The sequence below is a fragment of the Scyliorhinus canicula genome, chromosome 8 (genome assembly GCF_902713615.1).
Source record: "Scyliorhinus canicula chromosome 8, sScyCan1.1, whole genome shotgun sequence".
In the NCBI taxonomy this organism is placed as follows: Eukaryota; Metazoa; Chordata; class Chondrichthyes; order Carcharhiniformes; family Scyliorhinidae; genus Scyliorhinus; species Scyliorhinus canicula.
In genome coordinates this window covers 77,566,405-77,588,092 of record NC_052153.1, presented here as the reverse complement: position 1 = coordinate 77,588,092, position 21,688 = coordinate 77,566,405, and the positions used below count along the sequence as shown (strand labels likewise).

General features: G+C 43.2%; 1 protein-coding gene across 2 annotated transcripts in view; it reads right to left on the bottom strand.

Moving 5' to 3' along the window:
- The window catches only part of LOC119970337 (dual specificity protein phosphatase CDC14A-like), a 166,183-nt gene extending 147,092 nt beyond the window's left edge, over window positions 1-19,091 (bottom strand). Inside the window, exon 1 of one of the 2 annotated variants that reach the window (XR_005461587.1) lies at window positions 18,794-19,091. Coding sequence is in view for 1 of the 2 variants with exons in the window: in XM_038804781.1 (XP_038660709.1) it covers window positions 18,794-18,926 (133 nt within the window). In the remaining variant the exon portion in view is untranslated. The remainder of the gene's footprint in view (window positions 1-18,793) is intronic. The other variant, XM_038804781.1, reaches the window with a different exon arrangement.
- Between the last annotated feature and the right edge of the window lie 2,597 nt (window positions 19,092-21,688).

The window sequence follows — 21,688 nt, the reverse complement described above, 5'->3', positions numbered from 1 at the left end:
TTCTGAGGTTTGTGCACTTTCTCCGATATCTCAACTTTACCTCTGCATGTCCCCAACAAGGCTTCTTGATGTGTTCTGTGCCTTCCCAAATGATCTCTCTCCAGGGTTCTTCCATGAGTTGGCCAATAGATTCAACCTCTTCAGGGATGCTGAAGATCTTGGGGTTCATGTCCACAGGTGTGTGAGGCAGATTTTTTACACAGAGGGTGGGAGCATTTCTGCTCTCATTCTGGGAGTCTCCTGCCAAGACCATGTTCCATGTAGCACAGCTGCTTCGGGAGTCTGGTGACATTTCCCATACAGCGAAGATGGTTTTGAGTGATTCGCGTCTTGATGCTCGGCAGTTGGCATCGGAGTGCACATGCCGTTGGACCCCATTTCTTGCCATCGGTTTTGGAGGATCTTGTGAAGGAACTGCTGGTGATACTTCTCCAGTAATTGGAGCTGGTTTACCTCACTGGGCTAAATCGCTGGCTTTTAAAGCAGACCAAGCAGGCCAGCAGCACGGTTCGATTCCTGTACCAGCCTCCCCGGACAGGCGCCGGAATGTGGCTTTTCACAGTAACTTCATTGAAGCCTACTCGTGACAATAAGCGATTTTCATTTTTAGGTGTCTACTGTAAGCTGATCAAGTCTTTGAAGCATATAGGAGTGTGGGGATGATTGCGGCCCAGCACTGATGACCATTCATGCAGCAACACTTTTAGTATACCCCATTTTCATTCATTTGTCATTTTTCCTTTCTTATAAACCTGCAATTTGCCATGATTTGATGTGAGCAAATTAAATCTTACATACTGACTTTATACTAGTATGAAATGTGTTAAAAGTTTTTTTAATATAAATTCATAGTATCCAATTCACTTTTTCCAATTAAGGGGCTAATCCACATACCCTGCACATCTTTGGGTTGTGGGGGCGAAACCCACGCAAACACGGGGAGAATGTGCAGACTCCACATGGACAGTGATCCAGAGCCAGGATCGAACCTGGGACCTCGGTGCCGTGAAACAGCAGTGCTAACCACTGCACCACCATTCTGCCCTGAAATGTGTTAAAGTTGGTGGGTGGCACGGTGGCGCAGTGGTTAGCCCTGCTGTCTCACGGTACCAAGGACCCGGGTTTGATCCTGGCCCCAGGTCACTGTCTGTGTTAAGCTTGCATATTCTCCAAGTGTCTGTGTGGATCTCACCTCCACAACTCACAAATGTGCAGGGCAGGTGGATTTGCCACGCTAAATTGCCCCTTAATTGGGAAAAAGAAAAATAATTGGGTACTCTAAATTTAAAGAAAAAAAGTGTTAAAGTTGGAACAAAGAACAATACAGCACAGGAACAGGTCCTTTGGTCCTCCAAGCGTGTACCGGTCATTATACCACCATTGGCCAAACTCTCAGAACTTCCTAATGTCGTGTCCCTCTATACCCATCCTATCCATGTATTTGTCGAGATGCCTTTTGAACGTCGTTAATGCATCTGCTTCCCCAACCTCCCCTGCCAACGCATTCCAGGCGCTCCCACCCTCTGTGTAAAAAATCTGCCTCATACATCTCCTCTAAACTTTGCCCCACAAACCTTAAACCTATTCCCCCTGGTGACTGACCCCTCCACCCTGGGAGTGCCTGCCCATACACTCTATCCATGCCCCTCATAATCTTGTAGAACTCAAATCAGGTTCCCCTCAACCTCAGTCATTCTAATGAAAACAGTCCGAGTCTATTCAGCTTCTCTGCATAGCCAACACCCTCCAGACCAGGCAACATCCTGGTAAACCTCCTCTGCACCCTCTCCAAAGCCTCCACATCCTTCTGGTAGCGTGGCAACCAGAATTGTGCGCAATATTCCAAGTGCGGCCTTAGCAAGGTTCTATACAACTGTAGCATGACTTGCCAATTTTTATACTCAATGTCCCATCCAATGAAGGCAAGCATTCAGTGTACTTTCTTGGCTACCTTGTCCACTTGTGTTGCCACCTTCAAATATCTGTGGACCTGTACGCCCAAATCTCTCTGGCTTACTATATTCCTAAGAGTTTTGCCATTTACGGTATATTTCCCCTCTTATGTTAGACCTACCAAAATGCATTACCTCTCACATTTATCTGGAGTCTAGAGGTTGGGGTTTAGAGTTTTCAGCTCAATGGCGAAGAGTGACTTTCTAGTGAGAATAAGTTTCATGTTTTGGAGAAATACATTCCTTAGTTGTTTGAAAATGTCAGTGGCAGTCAGTGCCTTGTGTATATTTGTCTTATACAAATCCAATAAGCCGGTTATCTGCGCTCAACAAACTTAGTTGAATGGGCTGTGGGATGAGTAAGAATAGTTTAAAAGGGAAAATTTATAGAACACAAAAGTGCAGAAGGAGGCCATTCGGCCCATCAAGTCTGCACCGACCCACTTAAGCCCTCGCTTTCATCCTATCCCGTAACCCAATAACCCCTCCGAACCTTTTTGGTCACTAAGATCAATTTATCATGGCCAATCCACCTAACCTGCATATCTTCGGACTGTGGGAGGAAACCGGAGCACCCGTAGGAAACCCACGCAGACATGGGGAGAACGTGCAGACTCCATGCAGAGTGACCCAGCGGGGAATCGAACCTGGGACTCTGCTATCCACTTGTGCTACGGTGGTGCCCTCAAGAAAATTACAGTAAGAAGCCTTACAACACCAGGTTAAAGTCCAACAGGTTTGTTTCAAACACTAGCTTTCGGAGCACTGCTCCTTCCTCAGGTGAATCTGGTGTTGTAAGACTTCTTACTGTGCTCACCCCAGTCCAACGCCGGCATCTCCATCTCAAGAAAATTCACAGGGTCAGTTTTTGCTGGAGTTGCGTTCAGGGCACATCGGAGTGAACGATAGGAGGAGATCACCCACCTCTTTGCAGAGTTCAGCATGAGGCAGCCACACAGTTAATGTTTCAGGGTGCTGCACCATAGCCACAACAAAACCTCCAATACCATGCAATAATAAGCATCTGGTTCAAAAACAGCAACACAATTGTGAACAGAAATTTGAGTAAAATTAAAACAGTCAATTTTGGTTGAGCGCCAACATACTGATCCAAAGTGATTGGGTAGGAGGGTCACAACACCAAACCCCCCCCCCATAACTCCACCCTGCTGCTTTGCATTGGCTGGTCATGTTGAGCGTTCAGTGCACTAAGATGTTGAGATCTTCTACAATTTCATCCATAGTATTTCAACACCTCTGATAAGTATGTTGCTCCATTAACTTTCCTTCTACCTGAAGAATTTTATACTTGGCTGCATTAAATTGCATCTGCCATTGTTGTCTTGTCCTTGGTGTATTTGCTGTGTAAGACACAAGGCACTAATGATGCACAGTGAGTGGGTAAATACATTGTGGGTTCATTTACTAAGATTAGGCACACATGGGAACAGTCTTACATTGTTGTAAAGCTTGGAGCACGATCACCTGTTATGGCTCTGCTCTGCTTAAAGCAAAGGTGAAACTGAAATATGTAATTTTCCCTCATGATGTATAACTGCTCACATCCTGAAAGACATACTACAACAACCCCCTTTATTTTTAAAACTACTTTACTTTCCCCCTTCCAAACAAGTATCGCTATGTGCATGCTCATGTATACATACCCGCATGGAATTGATGTATCTATGAGCCTCTAAAAGTATAAAGTTACTCTGCTTGTACATTTGTGATCGTATCCTTCCACACAGTGATCCATGGGGTAGTCATTCTTGGGATGTTGTTCTTGGTTGCGTTTGGGATCTTGTTCGCGATGCAATAGGACTGCACAGTGGTTGAGCAAATTAATGAAATCGGATTTGTCCTTGGGTATTCCTCAATGTTGCACCTTTGTGTGTAATTATTTCATAGGACTGTAGGCCAGTTAGCTTAACTTCTGTCACAGGGGAAATATTAGAGTTCATTATAAAGGATGTAATAGCAGAGCATTTAGAAATGCATAATATAATCAAACAGAGCCAGCATGGATTCATGAAGGGGAAATCATGCCTGGCAATTTATGAGAATTCTTTTGAGCTGCTAACAAGTAGGGTAGATGAAGGGGAACCAGTAGATGTAATACACTTGGATTTCTAAAAAGCGTCCGATAAAGGTATCACACAAAAGGCTACTTAATAAGATAAGAGCCCATGGTGTTGAGGTTTGTATATTAACATGGATAGAGGGTCGGCTGACTGAAAGAAGACAGAATTGGGATAAGAGGAGCATTTTCAGGATGGCAACTAGTGGAGTTCCACAGGGATCAGTGCTGGGGCCACAATTATTCACAATATATATGAATACTTGGACAAGGGAAGTGAATACACGATTAACAAAGAGGTGGGAAGGCAAGTGGTGGGGATAACACAATGTGTTTACAGAAGGATATAGACAGATTAAGTGAGTGCGTCAAACCTTGGTAGCTGGAGTGTAATGTAGGAAAATGTGAATTTATGTACTTTGATAGAAAGAATAAAGGAGCTGAATATTATTCAAATGCAGAAAGACTGCAGAAAACTGCAGCATTGTGGGATTTGGGGTCTTCGTGCATAAATCACATCAAGCTGGCAGGCAAGTTCAGTAGGTTATTAGGGATATTGGCCTATATTTTAAAGAGAATGGAGCATAAAAATAGGCACTCCTGCTGAAGTTATACAAGGCATTAGGTGGACCACACCTGGAATACTGTGAACAATTTTGGTCCCCTTATCCAAGGAAAGATATACTGGCATTGGAGGCAGTCCAGAGACGGTTCACTGGGTTGATCCCGGGTATGGAGCGATTTTCTTATGAGGGGAGGTTGATTGGATTGGTCCTGTACTCATTGGAGTTTAGAAGAATGAGAGGTAACCTTATTGAGACATATAGGATTCTCAGGGAGCTTGACAAGGTAGATGCCGAGAGGCTGTTTCCTCTTGTGGGCAAGTCTAAGACTAGAGGGCAAAATCTCAGAGTAAGGGGTCGCCCATTTAAGACACAGATGGGTGACGAATCTGTGGAATTCTTTACCACAGAGAGCTGTAGAAACTGGGTCATTCAGTATGCTCAAGGCCGAGATAGACAGATTTTTAATCAGTAAGGGAATCAAGGATTATGGGGATAACCCTGGAAAGTGGAGTTGAGGATAATATCAGATTAGCCATGATCTCATTGAATGGCGGAGCAGACTCGATGGGCCAAGCGGACTACTTCTGCTCTTATATCTTATGGTTCTGAAAATATCCTTTCTAACTTTGCTGGTTGCCATGTACCTTGTGTGGGATCTTGATGCAAACCCTTTGTTCCAACTGCAAACTTGGCCATTACCTGCATTTTATTGTGCACGTTGGTCACCTTCCCTTGTAGTTTTAAAAGTTGCTCTCTAGTTTCTGAGAGAGTAGAATAGTTAAGAGTGGGTTACTTAGTACACAGTGGTCAAACACGAGATCTGCCGGTGCTGGAATAGTGTTGCTCTCAGGTTTAACAATGCAATGTGTAGATCTTTCTTGGCCTGTCTATATTTGAGGATTAGAGGTTCTACCATGCTAATCATTCATTCAGCTGGGCTATTAGGTCTAGAGTAATGAGGAGAGGTGGTGTGATCGATATTACACTTCTCACATATATCCTGAAATTGAATGGCTTACCAGGGGCAGCACAGTGGTTAGCACTGGGACTGCAGCGCTGAGGACCTGGGTTTTAATCCGGGCCCTGGGTCACTGTCCGTGTGGAGTTTGCACATTCTCCCCATGTCTGTGTGGGTTTCACCCCCATAACCCAAAGATGTGATGGTTAGGTGGATTGGCCAAGCTAAATTGCCCCTTAATTGGAAAAGAATAATTGGGTACTCTAAATTTATATTTAAAAAAAAAAAGAAAAAGCTTACTGAAATGATTATCTGAAATGATCTCTCTAGACACGCCAAATAAACTGAAAATTTACTGTATTGGGGCAATAATTTTTCTTGACACATCATGCAATTTTTGAAAAATGGGTGCTTGGAAAGTAGTCAATGATTTCTTTTTTTATAAATTTAGAGTACGCAATTCATTTTTTCCAATTAAGGGGCAATTTAGCGTGGTCAATCCACCTACGCTACACATCTTTGGGCTGTGGGGGCGAAACTCACGCAAACACGGGGAGAATGTGCAGACTCCACATGGACAGTGACCCAGAGCCTGGTTTGAACCTGGGACCTCGGCACTGTGAGGCTGCAGGGCTAACCCACTGCGCCACCGTGCTGTCCAAAAGATAACGATGAAGTCATTACCATGGGCAGCACGGTAGCATTGTGGATAGCACAATTGCTTCACAGCTCCAGGGTCCCAGGTTCGATTCCGGCTTGTGTCACTGTCTGTGCAGAGTCTGCACATCCTCCCAGTGTGTGCGTGGGTTTCCTCCGGGTGCTCCGGTTTCCTCCCACAGTCCAAAGATATGCAGGTTAGGTGGATTGGCCATGATAAATTGCCCTTAGTATCCAAAATTGCCCTTAGTGTTGGGCGGGGTTACTGGGTTATGGGGATAGGGTGGAGGTGTCAACCTTGGGTAGGGTGCTCTTTCCAAGAGCCGGTGCAGACTCGACGGGCCGAATGGCCTCCTTCTGCACTGTAAATTCTATGATATGAAACCATGAAAGAGGTTGGATGCAATTTTGAACTAAGAATGGGTAGGAAGTTAATGCAGAATCAGTGGGTCTTTGTTCTCACTTGGCATATTCTCTAACACGTCACGCAATTCTTAACAATTACTTCAATGTCATTGTTCAAACCCAGTCAAAGCTCTCTTTCAAGACTTCTCAACTGATCTACGCCTATGTACGAGTGATGAGATTGTTAAAAGAATATCAGGTCACAAAGATTTGGGCATGTTGACCTGCCTGCCTTTAACAATGAATCCCCAGGAGATGCTTAGCTCGTCACAATAAGGCCAAAATGGACTCACATGTTCGTGGACATGCTGAATTGAAACAGGCCATTATTCAATGATGGTTTTCCACGGTTTCTAGTGTCGAATCTTTCGTAATTATGGGAGAGGGACAGATTTAAAAGATTGTTCTTGCTTCAGCCCTTGTTGACATGGCAATTTAGATAGCCTTTTTTCTACACTTTTTCTTAACAAAATTGGCAATTACATCATCACAGGTAGAATCTTGTAAAGAAATACTTTCAATTGTCCATATTGCTGAACATCAAATATTTATGACTCATTGTACTTTTCAAATAATGTTTAACTTTTTTGGTACAGAATGAACAGAATATTCACCCGGGGCATTTGTGCCAGGTATTGCTCAAAATATTTTCAGAATGGTTTCCAAATTCGGAAATGTTGCCCAAAGACCATCCCGTACAAATCAGCTGGTGATGCACAGGGGCTTGCATTGTTCAATCTTGCTTATAGCCCCGAATATTTTTCCGTCACATTTGCGGTATTATCGAAGCTTTGTCCACGACTATTTTTGATGTCCAAACCTAAATTTGCAATGATTTCCAAAACGGTCATCTCCAGAAGTGTGGGATTGTAGCTGGACAAAACAAATAAAATCGCTCTTCAACTTCATATCACATATCTTAAAATCAATGTTAATTGGTCCACATGACTCACATCTGGTGTTGAATCAACTATTATGGAGTAGTATTTGGATGTTTTACTTCATTAGTGAATTTGTTTCTGAGCCGTCCTGCCATGACAGTGATAAAGATATTGTAGGTTTGGTGCGTTAAAAGGTTGGTCTTCCCTCAGCCACAACGTTGATTACTTTTCAAATGCTCATTGAGAAGCTCATCAAGTTCACGAAGATATTCAAGGTAAGCTAAAAAAGAAATTACCTCTTCGATTTGACAATGATGACTCATCATGTCCTCTCAGAGCTAGTCACAAAGAAGACAGCAGGTTAACTGGGGCAACAACACGTCTCAGCACTTTGCTCCAATGAACATTCCTTTTCAAACTGACCCGATAACGCAGAACCAGTTGTTCCAGATAATTTACATCTTTGAACAAATGCACACATAGCTTTATTATGAGCTTTGGAAATTTCATGATCAGCAATATCTTGTAGTTCTGTTATCATTTCAGAGTCCACTTCTTGTTCAACTTTTTCAGCCAATGAGGTATCTCCAGAAATAGAGTCTAAGTTATCAGATAATTCATCCATCCTTTTGATGGAGGAGAATGAATGTGCACTGTTCAATACTTCAAACTTTTAAAAGTAAAATGGCAAACTCTGCATTTTTGCCTTGCTTTCTCCTCGTCTTACCTTCAATTTTCTGCATCTTTACTGCCAGATTGATAGTGTCACTTCATATTGCTAAAGAAGCTGATCTTAATTTTAAACAGCTCATAAAGTGTCTGAAAGAGCAAGATTTTGCTCAGTCAATTCCATATTTTTGTCAGGTACAAGCTCTTCAAAAATGGAGTTTAATTATAGAACATAGAACACTACAGCGCAGTACGGGCCCTTCGGCCCTCGATGTTGCGCCGACCTGTGAAACCATCTGAAGCCTATCTGACCTACACTATTCCATTTTCATCCATATGTTTATCCAGTGACCACTTAAATGCCCTTAAAGTTGGCGAGTCTACTACTGTTGCAGGCAGGGCGTTCCACACCCCTACTACTCTCTGAGTAAAGAAACTGCCTCTGACATCTGTCCTATATCTCTCACCCCTCAATTTAAAGCTATGTCCCCTCGTGTTGGTCATCACCATCCGAGGAAAAAGACTCTCACTGTCCACCCTATCTAACCCTCTGACTATCTTATATGTCTCTATTAAGTCACCTCTCAGCCTTCTCCTCTCTAACGAAAACAACCTCAATTCCATGAGCCTTTCCTCGTAAGACCTTCCCTATGCAGCTGTGATTCGGATAATGGATTTCAAACAAACATTCACTCCTCCTGCCCATTCTCTTCTCAAACTCTCCCTCCCATGGACCCTGCAACTCCATCACAAAGTCTCCCTCCATGCAACCCGGCCCTCTCACGCTCTCCCTCCCCTCAAGTGTGCAACCCAACCCTGTCACACTCTCCCTCCCCCCCCACTTTCACATACTTCCCCCCACCCTCCACAGTGTCCCCCCTACCCCAGTCTCCCCCATCCCCACCCTCCACAGTCTCCCCCCCCACCCCAGTCTCCCTCATCCCCAACAATCTCCCATTCTCATTCACTTTGCTTACCTGGGGTCTTCAAAGCAGCCTGCCTCACACATCCTGTCTTCATCATGGCCGTCTCTCCCTCGCATAAGGACATTGTCACAAGCCTGATGCTAGCTTGGGGGGGGGGGAGGAAAGAGTCCGCTGTGCTACCAGCACAAGCCTAGTGCTCGGCACTTTATGGCATTGCTGCGTGCCTGTTGCTGGCCTGGTTTTCGGGGGTGGTCTGCAGTCCACTGGAGCTTGAAGGAAATCCTGGCTAACCAAGAACCCAAAAGGAAGTCTTTGACAGCAATATTGTCCAAATGGGGTACGAAATGTAGTAAGCTCTTGAGACTTCTCTATGAGATGTACTGATTGATAACCATGCTTGGCATCAAGAAGAATTTTGCATCTTGGATTTCATGGTAGCACAGTGGTTAGCACTGTTGCTTCACAGCACCAGGGAACCGGGTTCCATTCCCAGCTTAGGTCACTGTCTGTACGGAGTCCACACGTTCTCCCAGTGTCTGTGTTGGTTTCCTCCGGGTGCTCCGGTTTCCTTCCACAAGTCCCAAAAGACATGCTTGTTAGGTGAATTGGACATACTGAATTCTCCCTCAGTGTACCAGAACAGGCGCCGGAAAGTGGTGACTAGGGGATTTTCACAGTAACTTCATTGCACTGTTAATGTAAGCCTACTTGTGACACTAACAAAGATTAATATTATAACTCTTCAAATATGAGTCTTTTGTAAGGACAATGTTTCAAAGCTGCGTTTAAATGTAGTGGATCAAGGAATATTCTCAATGATCCATCTTTCTTTATAACACACATGATCAAGCTGCACCAAGGTGGGGACTTGTACTTTTCTAATGATTCCATCTTTTACCATTTAGTCCTGTTTCACCAGCAATTTGACTTTTGTGTGAATCCTGAACTTACATAGTGGATCAATAGATGGGATTTGCAAGTGTAATGCTGCAACTCCCTGGAAACTGTCAACATTGTCAAATTCTGGATATTTTGATGTTAGACCATGAACTGTGGTGATATTAGTAACTTCTGAGTTTAATCTGCTTTGTGAAGTCTGACTGATTCAATAGATTGTTAACAATGCGAGACCTCAACATGCTGGTAGACCTGCCATCATTTTGCCATTAGTTTCCATGATGTAGAATATCTGTGACACCCAGGGTGATTGATCCTACTTACATTCCAGCACTATGAATCACTGCACGTGGAAATAATAAATCATTGTATGCTGAAAATGTCATAGTAGTATGTTTTGCCATGGCTTTCCATGTCTGTGGATGCATGTCTTTGGAATTCGTAGAGGCATTTTCCCCTGTGCCAACTTTTCCAGATGATTTGAATCTTGGCAAACACTTCTGATGGTATGATGACAACTACGTGTTGCACGAGATTGACATTCTGAAACATGTTTTGACTCTCCCTTGGTCGCTATCAATCCAGCCCATGTCCTGGTCGCTTGCCTCTCTTTACTGAGTTAACCCGCTGTTGGTCTCCAACATGCTGTCCCACTCAATGACCCAACAGGCTATGTGCTGCAATCTCACCACAAGGTTCCATTTGCTCACCAGCTTTTTTGTCTGAGCACTTGTTCAACATGGTGTCTCCAAAGCTTTTCTTCAGTCACCAAGCCGCATTTTCATCGCTGCAACTTTGTTGCACTCGGTCCTGAACGTCTCATATCTTCTCATGCCATGTAGCATGAACTAGCGCTGTTCATCATGCCGTAACTATTTAATTATGTTTTGTCCTTGCCACCATATCATGACTTCTATTAAAGAGGTCTATTAGTTCCCACCATTACCATGCAGAATGAACCCACACTGCACTCCATGTTGTAATCTTTAAGGCCTTGACTTACTTGCATTACAAGACACAAGGCACCAATCATGCACAAGGGATTGGGTATACAAACTTTAGAGTTCATTCAGAAGATTAGGCACATGGGAACTGTCTTTGTTGTTGCAATGCCTGGAGCACGAGGAGCTGTTGTTTTCACGTTGCTGATGCAAATCTGAACCTAAAACTGGAACACGCAATACTTACATTTTTTTCCCTTCTAGTGATTTATACAGCGACACGCTCACATCCTTAAAGGCATACTACAACAAATGTTTGGCCCACTGATGCACTTTGTTCAGCTCTTTCCATAATTTTTAGGCCACCTCGCTAAGCTTGTTTTGGCATTTAATTCAATCCTGATGAATCTCAACTTCACTTATCCACCTTCGAGTCCTCTTCCTTCAGACTCTCACCCAATAAAAAAATGCATCAAATCGGTCTTAAAATTTCAATTAGCCCAGCATTCACAACCTTTTGAGGAGAGAATTCCAAATTTTCCCATCCCTTTGTTTGCAAAACACTTCCTGATATCACTTCTGAATTCCTAGCTCCAATTTCAAGATCGTTTTTGTTCTGTATTTTGTATCAGAAAAAAACTCCTCTCTCTAACCCAGTGTTTTTTTAAACTTATTTTTCTCGGGACACATTTTGACCAGCCGGCCAACCTTCATGACCCACACCGACCGACATTCACAACACACTACTTTCTCTTACCTTTAATGCGAGAGGTGAGCCTGCTTGGTTCTCACAATTTCAATCCAATCAAGTTGACAGGAGGGGATCGCTATGCGCAAATCAGGTGCAAAGTTCAGCCGATTTCTTTGTGTCATCTTCATGAGGACAGAAACCCAACCTCACACATGTAGGTGATTGAGAAGGGCAAAAGCAACCTAACGCTTGTTTTATTCAGCACTGGATATTCCTCGGAGACGCTACTCAGAATGCTGACAACCTCATTGACTTGTGGCATGATTTTAATGTGCTGTCACAGGTGAGGTGCAGAAGCTCAGTCTCTTCATTTGGAGTCAGCTGTAAGTTAATATTGAACTCTGGGGTCTCAAACTCAAAAGGATATTTCACCCACTGCTTCTCTCTCAAAATCTGAAACTTCTCCTCTGGAAAGTATCAATGAAAACTGTTGATCAGTGCAACCGGATGCGACTGAATATGGCTTACCAGTCTTTTGATAGTTCCCTTACTGACACTTTTTTCTTCGATGTGTTGTAGCAGTGTGTGGGAACATGAAGTAGTTTTGGTTTTGTACTTGCCAAATTTTCAATGACTTTTGGAAAGCATCTATTGCTTCACAGTGTCAAAAGCAATCATCATCCTTCCCTTGCAATTTGAGGTTCAGTACATTCAGAATCGAAAAGTTGTCTGCAAGGTAAGGCATAGTTAGCATCCAAGTTTCATCACCAAACAAATCAGCCAGCGGGGACGATTTCTCAAGGAGGAAAGCGTAGATTTGATACCTCAGTTCATCAAATCTGTCAAGCACCCAACCCGTTGACAGCCAAAGTACTTCTGTGTGGAACAATAAATTTACACTCGGCCCCATATCAGCACACAGAGCCTCAAAAAGCCTGGCATTGAGTGCGCTGTGTTTAATGAAATTCACAACTTTCACAATTCCTTTCAACACAACTTCAAGATTGGATGGAATTCCTTTTGATGCCAATGCTTCACGGTGAATAAACAAAGATTCCAAACAATGTCCCGACCAGCTGTCTCCTTAATCATTCTTTTTCCCAGTCATGTTGGCTGCCCCATCGCTTGTGATTCTTCTGCAATGAACCCAGTTGAGCCCGCACTTTCCAACCATGTAACTATTTAACGCTTCATATATCTCTGCACCAGTCATGTTGGTTGGTAATGTCAGGTAGCACAGCAATATCTCAACAAATTCATTGTGCCAAACATATGCATCTGTACTTTCATCCAGTTGTATTGAGAACTCCTGTGCTGACTTTAAATGCGAAATAAACTGAGCTTCTAAATTCTCAGCAATTTCACACATTCGGTGGGCCACTGTGATCACTAAGTGGAATATATTTCAGTTTCTCTTATGTAGAACCATACGAACGATGGCTATTGCTGCAGGGAGAATTAATCTCTCTGCTATAGTGTGGGGCATTTTCTATTTAGCTATCCAGTAAGCTACCATGCAAGAGGCTAATTGTGCTTTGTCATTCAATGTAACATTTCTGCTAAGGACTTCAGCTGATGATTTAAGTTTTCACTGCATCCTTTGAAAAAGATCAAGAGGTTTGTCCTCGAACACGCCATGTTTACTCTTCAAGTGCCTTAGACATATGTGGGCAAGCCGGTCGCAGCCGGCATTTTAAAAAAACCGGTCGTGGCTGTAGCGTGTTTCTCCCCCAATTAAGAGCACTGCACCCGATCACTCCGCAACCCTCCCAAAACCAGCCCACAACTGACCCACGGGTTGCCCCGAGTTTGAAAAATCCTGCTCTAATCTATTGAATTTGTTTTTTGTTCTGTATTTTTCACTGGAAAAAACAACTCCTCTCTCTAACCTATTGAATGATTCCATAATTCTACACACTGCAATTAGATCACCAGTCAATCCTCTAAACCAGTGATGGGTAACCCGTGGCCTAGAGGACACATGCAGCCCATCTAGATTTTGAGTGTGGCCCACAAGACATTTTGTTGACTGTTATCCAAGCACAGGATTGCCACAATCCACTGATTTCCGGTATGACTGAAGTGATATTCACAAAAAGCAAGGGCATGTGAAGTGAGGTGCACGTCGTTTGCACACAAGATTGACTGCGGGAGCTGTACACTCCCTCTGCGTCCGAAGTTTAAATACATCTTTTGCTTTTAGCATTTGAAGATGATAGTTCTATTAATATATAAATGATAAAGTATTTCCTATAACATAGGAAATATCTGGTGTGTATTCAATGTATTTAATATTATTCACGGGGTCACGGTTAGTGAGCAAGCCGTATTTCAATTTTGTGGCCCATGGAGGTGCAGGAGGGCTGCTCATGTTGCCCAAGTTTCCCATCACTGCTCTAAACACAAAAAAATACAAGCCAGGTTTATGTAGCTTGTCTTCATAATTCAACCTTTTATGCCCTGGAACTATTCTGGTGAATCTGCACTGCAATCCCAACAAAGTCAACATATCCTTCCAAAAGCATTGCCCATAACAGATACAATATGCCAGACAGGATCTAAACAAGGGTCTGTTCGACTGAAGCATTACGTCACTTGTATATTCCAATCCCCTCAAGATAAAGTTAGCATTTCACTTGGATTTTTTTTTTTAAAATTACTTTTTGTATCTGTGCACTAGCTTTAGTGATTTACACATATGGGTACTGAAATGTATCTATATTCCACAGTCTCTCACCATGAAGAAAATATTCCTTCTAGTTTGGTATATGAAAATGTAGTTAATGTGCCTTGAGTTTCAGAATCCAACTTACTGATACAATTTAGAAATAGTGGTTCCAACACTGGGGCACCCCAACTCAGTCTTTCCCCTTAATTTTTTGTAAATTTACTATGGTAGACTCATGCCAGTTGTATAAACAGTACGTACATTATCAAGATACATATGATCCTTAATGTGACCAATTTATTCAAACTGTTAACTTTGGTTAACAAATTATGTTACATGAAGTATTTATGTATTTCTTTCGTATGTCCCATTATTGTAGCAAATTTGATCCACTTTAGCACATTCTATAGATCCTGACTGCCATTATAAATTGTACTATTTCTAGGAACAAACTTAGCTGAAACCATGGTTTTCACAAGTTTCAGAATATGATGTAGCTTGTATTTTCTGTAATAATATTCGTTGAAATAAGTTTGCATGTATAATTGTGTAACTAATATATGTCGCCCCTCGCCGATCCACAATTTTCCTTCCAAGTTCATTACAGACACCTACAGGCGCAGTTCCAATAAATGCACATACATCCATCAAAATACTGATATGAGGGATGGGAGGGTTATCGCCAATCAAGCTGGCTATTGGTTTTCATTGCCTTGGTGGCAAAATCTTTCAGCACTATAAATAAAGATGACAACAGGCATCAGTGCTTTAAAACAATTATCAATAAATCACGATTTAAACCAGCGGGTAATTTACGAAATTATTCTGCATCACTTATATTAAGTAGGTCCATTATGCTAGACTAAAAAACAAAATGAAACAATGTAACATAAACATAAGTATTGGATATTTCATGCAGCTTTTCAGGCAATTATTAATCTGGGGGTCCAGATGACGAATAAAACAATCAACTCTGCATCATTGTCCCCTTTGATTGGATTACTATTCTGCACTTACTTCTACTTGTAGTTCTCATCATGATGACATCTCATACATGTCGATTGGTTTAACCAGGTCGGTCAAGGCAACCGTGAGGAGGAGTTTATAGAATGTATCCGCGATAGTTTCCTAGAACAGTATGTAATGGAACCTACGAGGGAACAAGCGGTCCTAGATCTTGTCCTGTGTAATGAGACAGGATTGATTCATGATCTCATAGTTAGGGATCCTCTCGGAAGGAGCGATCACAATATGGTGGAATTTAAAATACAGATGGAGGGTGAGAAAGTAAAATCAAATACTAGTGTTTTGTGTTTAAACAAAGGAGATTACAAGAGGATGAGAGAAGAACTAGCTAAGGTAGACTGGGAGCTAAGACTTTATGGTGGAACAGTTGAGGAACAGTGGAGAACCTTCCAAGCGATTTTTCACAGTGCTCAGCAAAGGTTTATACCAACAAAAAGGAAGGACGGAAGAAAGAGGGAAAATCGACCGTGGATATCTAAGGAAATAAGGGAGAGTATCAAATTGAAGGAAAAAGCATAAAAAGTGGCAAAGATTGCTGGGAGATTAGAGGACTGGGAAATCTTTAGGGGGCAACAGAAAGCTACTAAAAAAGCTATAAAGAAGAGTAAGATAGAGTATGAGAGTAAACTTGCTCAGAATATAAAAACAGACAGTAAAAGTTTTTACAAATATACAAGACAAAAAAGAGTGGCTAAGGTAAATATTGGTCCTTTAGAGGATGAGAAGGGAGTTTTAATAATGGGAAATGAGGAAATGGCTGAGGAACTGAACAGGTTTTTTGGGTCGGTCTTCACAGTGGAAGACACAAATAACATGCCAGCGACTGATAGAAATGAGGCTATGACAGGTGAGGACCTTGAGAGGATTGTTATCACTAAGGCGGGAGTGATGGGCAAGCTAATGGGGCTAAAGGTAGACAAGTCTCCTGGCCCTGATGGAATGCATCCCAGAGTGCTAAAAGAGATGGCTAGGGAAATTGCAGATGCACTAGTGATAATTTACCGAAATTCACTAGACTCTGGGGTGGTCCCGGTGGATTGGAAATTAGCAAACGTGACGCCACTGTTTAAAAAAGGAGGTAGGCAGAAAGCAGGAAATTATAGGCCAGTGAGTTTAACTTCGGTAATAGGGAAGATGCTGGAATCTATCATCAAGGAAGAAATTGCGAGGCATCTGGATAGAAATTGTCCCATTGGGCAGACGCAGCATGGGTTCGTAAAAGGCAGGTCATGCCTAACTAATTTAGTGGAATTTTTTGAGGACATTACCAGTGCAGTAGATAACGGGGAGCCGATGGATGTGGTATATCTGGATTTCCAGAAAGCTTTTGACAAGGTGCCACACAAAAGGTTGCTGCATAAGATAAAGATGCATGGCATTAAGGGTAAAGTAGTAGCATGGATAGAGGATTGGTTAATTAATAGAAAGCAAAGAGTTGGGATAAATGGGTGTTTCTCTGGTTGGCAATCAGTAGCTAGTGGTGTCCCTCAGGGATCCGTGTTGGGCCCACAATTGTTCACAATTTACATTGATGATTTGGAGTTGGGGACCAAGGGCAATGTGTCCAAGTTTGCAGATGACACTAAGATGAGTGGTAAAGCGAAAAGTGCAGAGGATACTGGAAGTCTGCAGAGGGATTTGGATAGGTTAAGTGAATGGGCTCGGGTCTGGCAGATGGAATACAATGTTGACAAATGTGAGGTTATCCATTTTGGTAGGAATAACAGCAAACGGGATTATTATTTAAACGATAAAATATTAAAGCATGCCGCTGTTCAGAGAGACTTGGGTGTGCTAGTGCATGAGTCACAGAAGGTTGGTTTACAAGTGCAACAGGTGATTAAGAAGGCAAATGGAATTTTGTCCTTCATTGCTAGAGGGATGGAGTTTAAGACTAGGGAGGTTATGTTGCAACTGTATAAGGTGTTAGTGCGGCCACACCTGGAGTATTGTGTTCAGTTTTGGTCTCCTTACTTGAGAAAGGACGTACTGGCACTGGAGGGTGTGCAGAGGAGATTCACTAGGTTAATCCCAGAGCTGAAGGGGTTGGATTATGAGGAGAGGTTGAGTAGACTGGGACTATACTCGTTGGAATTTAGAAGGATGAGGGGGGATCTTATAGAAACATTTAAAATTATGAAGGGAATAGATAGGATAGATGCGGGCAGGTTGTTTCCACTGGCGGGTGACAGCAGAACTAGGGGGCATAGCCTCAAAATAAGGGGAAGTAGATTTAGGACTGAGTTTAGGAGGAACTTCTTCACCCAAAGGGTTGTGAATCTATGGAATTCCTTGCCCAGTGAAGCAGTTGAGGCTCCTTCATTACATGTTTTTAAGGTAAAGATAGATAGTTTTTTGAAGAATAAAGGGATTAAGGGTTATGGTGTTCGGGCCGGAAAGTGGAGCTGAGTCCACAAAAGATCAGCCATGATCTAATTGAATGGCGGAGCAGGCTCGAGGGGCCAGATGGCCTACTCCTGGTTCTTATGTTCTTATGATAGTCTTCTTCATTATGGAACAATTCAAGAGTTTCAAGGTGAAACAGCAATTTGTGTTTTAATTTTGAATACTGTATTTATTCACTGCTCAGGATGTGGTCTGGTCTATAGTCGTGTAGACCAAACATGGACTGGGTAACTATTCTGTGGAATATCTCGTTCAATCGCAAACCTGAGACAATTTACTCACTCACTCACTCAACTGTTTTGATCAAATTTACTCGTATGCATTAAAAATAACCTCTGCTTGGAAACTTTTAAAATATTGTCATCTCACATTTGAAATCATGATAAAATAATTGTCATCAAATTGCACTGCAGAAAACTTTGGGCCAATGTTTACATCCACATAACAACTGGTGGGGTTCACACAGCATGATGCACGTATGCTCTGAAAATGCACAAGTGATGAGAATGGCTCACAGCTTCTCCTAAATCTTTCCCTTCACCGAAACAGAAATCACTGATGACAATCCCTTTTTAGCACCAATTTTAATACACATGTCCACACCTTTATAACCCTTCCTTCAGACCCATTTGTTGAGATATATTTTTGAAAAAAAAAATAATCGCGTCCTTGGCAACGTCAATAAAACAAATGATTACTATAACATACACGTAATTTTCAACTGCCTTGTCTAATCCATCTCGCCGGTTTCATGCTGGGTTCTGGTAAAATGCCATGGTTGGCCGATGTGAACCATTGTCCAGCGACATTCACTGAGAAGTGCATGTTTAAAAAAAACATTTCTGATTTCTGCTTTGCAAAGAAGTATTCTCATTAACGACCGGCCCTGTTTTGACATTTAAATAATAACGAGGGGAGCAACAGAAAATAAAAATGGTTGAAGCAGTTGCTTTTTCTCCTCAAGAGCTGCTTACATCCGCAGCAACCAGACTTTAGGAGGCAAGTATTTGAGACACACCAATAACAACAGATGATTTGTTCCGCTTTTGTACCGTGACATTTGCTCTCCTCACCTTGCACCCTGATGTAAACATCGGTAGCAGCCGCAAGTGCCGCTGCCGCCGCAGGCTGCTCCTCCTCCGGCTTCTTCCTCACCGAGCGCCGCTTCGACACACAGCCTCTGCGCTTCTCGTTCTTCCTCTTCATGACGGCCAGAGCCCGGCACCCACCCCGCTTCACATCAGCTCGGGCACGGCGCTGAGCTTCGTAAATGGCGGATCCCCATCCACAACCCTTGAGAGAGGGAGCCTCCCTCTTGCCGTCTTTTCTGCAGCAAATCCCGAGCTCTGCCCCCCCCCCAATTCTTTCTGAATGACGTGCCGCACGGGAGGGAGGGCAAAGATAGATCAGGTGGAAGTTCAGCTGCTTCCCTTTTCTACTGTGTTCAAACAAAACTAAAATGACCAAAAGAAAAACAACGTTGCACGATTTGCTCCGTTAAAATATCGTCGACCTGATAAATTACTACTAAAAATAAAAGCTAGACAACCTTTTATAGTGTTTTTCCCCCCCAATAGTCTCTTCCGTCTTCTGAAATGTGACACTATAAAGGGTGGGTGATGAATGTTGATCATCTTTATTTGATGAGACAGTCAAGTTTGCATTATAATCTTGATTGTCTTAAATGCCTCATGTTAGCTACTGACATTTTCATTGAAAATTTATCAGCAAAGAAAACAACAGAACTGGAGTTATAGGACATTTTGGGTGTGGAAAATGTGGGTTAATTTTCTGACTTTATCTTGCTGGTAGGAGCCCTAAATGATCAGGCTAAAAACTGGAAACTTCACCATGCTCAATCAGAAAACCAAGGGCAATAGTGCAACATATTCCAAACGTTGCTGGTGGTGGACAATGCTCCCAAACAAGTTCATGTTAGAAGATAGTCCCTATAGTGCCATAAGTGTATTGCAACAAGTCTCTGCCACAGTGGAAAATGAAATGAAATGAAAACCGCTTATTGCCACAAGTAGGCTTCAAATGAAGTCACTGTGAAAAGCCCTTGGTCGCCACATTCCGGCACCTGTTCGGGGAGGCTGGTACAGGAATTGAACCCGTGCTGCTGGCCTGCCATGGTCTGCTTTAAAAGCCGGCTATTTAACCCTGTGCTAAACCAGCCCCTAATATGGAATATGGATTTACATCCAAATCACAGTTGTCTTTTTCAACTATATATAAAGGTTTTGGAGGCATCGCCAGGCAGATAACGGGCCATCATTGCTATGACCCAGGATCAGATTTACTCCGAATACTCATACTAGATTTTAAATGTACAACCATTTTGAAAATTATTACATTTCTAACTTCTCCGGTAAATTTTTTAGAATGAAAAAAACAAGGTAAGAAGACCAGTGACAGGCAGGGACAAATCACTACTTGAATGAAGCATGCCACAAGAGCATTACAAATCAGGGAGTAATTCCAACTAATGTTTTTGAGAGTTCTACTTTGTGCAGATTGCAAGGGTCTGTGAGGGGAGAATAATAAAGGGGTTTTCCATCACCAAACAAACTTAGTAGCATAAAACAAACACCAATTATTATATCATGGCTTACTCCATAATATGTGTCTTTCCAAATGCTTTTTTGGTGCTGCAACTTAGATCTATCACAGCTGTGTACTTCCCAATGTTCCAAAATCAAATTCTCTACCCCACGTTGTAAAGCCCAGCCCAAGGTGTCCCTCCCTTATTTCACACATTGGTGGGATAGCTTCTGTAAGAAACCAAATGGATTCAGTAGAATAGCTTTCACCAATCTGTGGCCCAGGAATGAGAATCAGGAATTCAGACGTGGAAATCAGTGGACCTGGCAAGATCGGTGCTTCATGCCAGAGTAAAAATATGCAAAATCCATGACAATGAAGTTAATAAGTTAATTTTTTAAATGTATATTTTACAGTTTGAAACTTCTCATTGACAACATGCCCTTTCTATTAGTTAAAAATACAGAAATTGTTGTCATTTTGGGAGTTGTATGTGTGTGTTGAACGGAATCATGTATTATTTCAACTTCCTCTCATTACTTCAAATTTCAATCGTCAGTGTATCATTGGTGAGGTCCACTGTTTGAACTCCAGCCAGCAATAAATTGATAGGTGCATGATCCAATCTATTTGAATCAAGATGTTAGATTTTTGTTAAGCAAAGATATCAAGGGATATGGGCGAAAGGCCGGTATATGGGGATCGATTCACCAATCGTGGGACTAAGTGTCTGCACCATCGTGAACGCCATCGCGTTTCACAATGCCGCGAAACGGGCACGGGCAGTAACGATTCACGGCACTGGAGTGGTTCACTCCCCTCCAGCCTTACATCCTGGCGCTGACTGGGGGCGGCGCCAACCCACGCATGCACAGTGGCGAAGCGCCAACCGACGCATGCGTGGTAGATTCATGGAACACTCCGGCCCCAACGCAACATGGTGGGGGGGTTCTGGGGCCGGAAGCGGAACAAAGTAGGCTCGGGGGGGAGGGAGGGGGGAGAGGCTGGCCTGCCGATCGGTGAGCCCCAATTGCGGGCCAGACCCCATCGGAGGCCCCCCCCGCTCCTGGTGAAGGAGCACTTTTCCCCGCCCCACAGGCCGCCCCCCCGACCCATCGCGCAGTGTTCCCGCCGGCAGCGACCAGGGGTGAACGGCACCGGCGGGACTCTGCCGTTTCCGCGCGGCCGCTCGGCCCATTCGGGCCGGAGAATAGGCGGCCCGGCCGTGGACAGGGGCACTCGACTGGAGCCGCGCCAAACTCGCCAGCGCAAATAGCGCTGATTCTCCGCACCTCGGAAAATCGCGCGCCGGCATCGGGGTGGCGTGGCACGGTTGCGGCGATTCTCCAGCCCAGCGCGGGGCTGGGAGAATCGCGCCTATGGAGTTAGGCCCCAGACCAGCCATGGTTTCATTAAATGGCAGG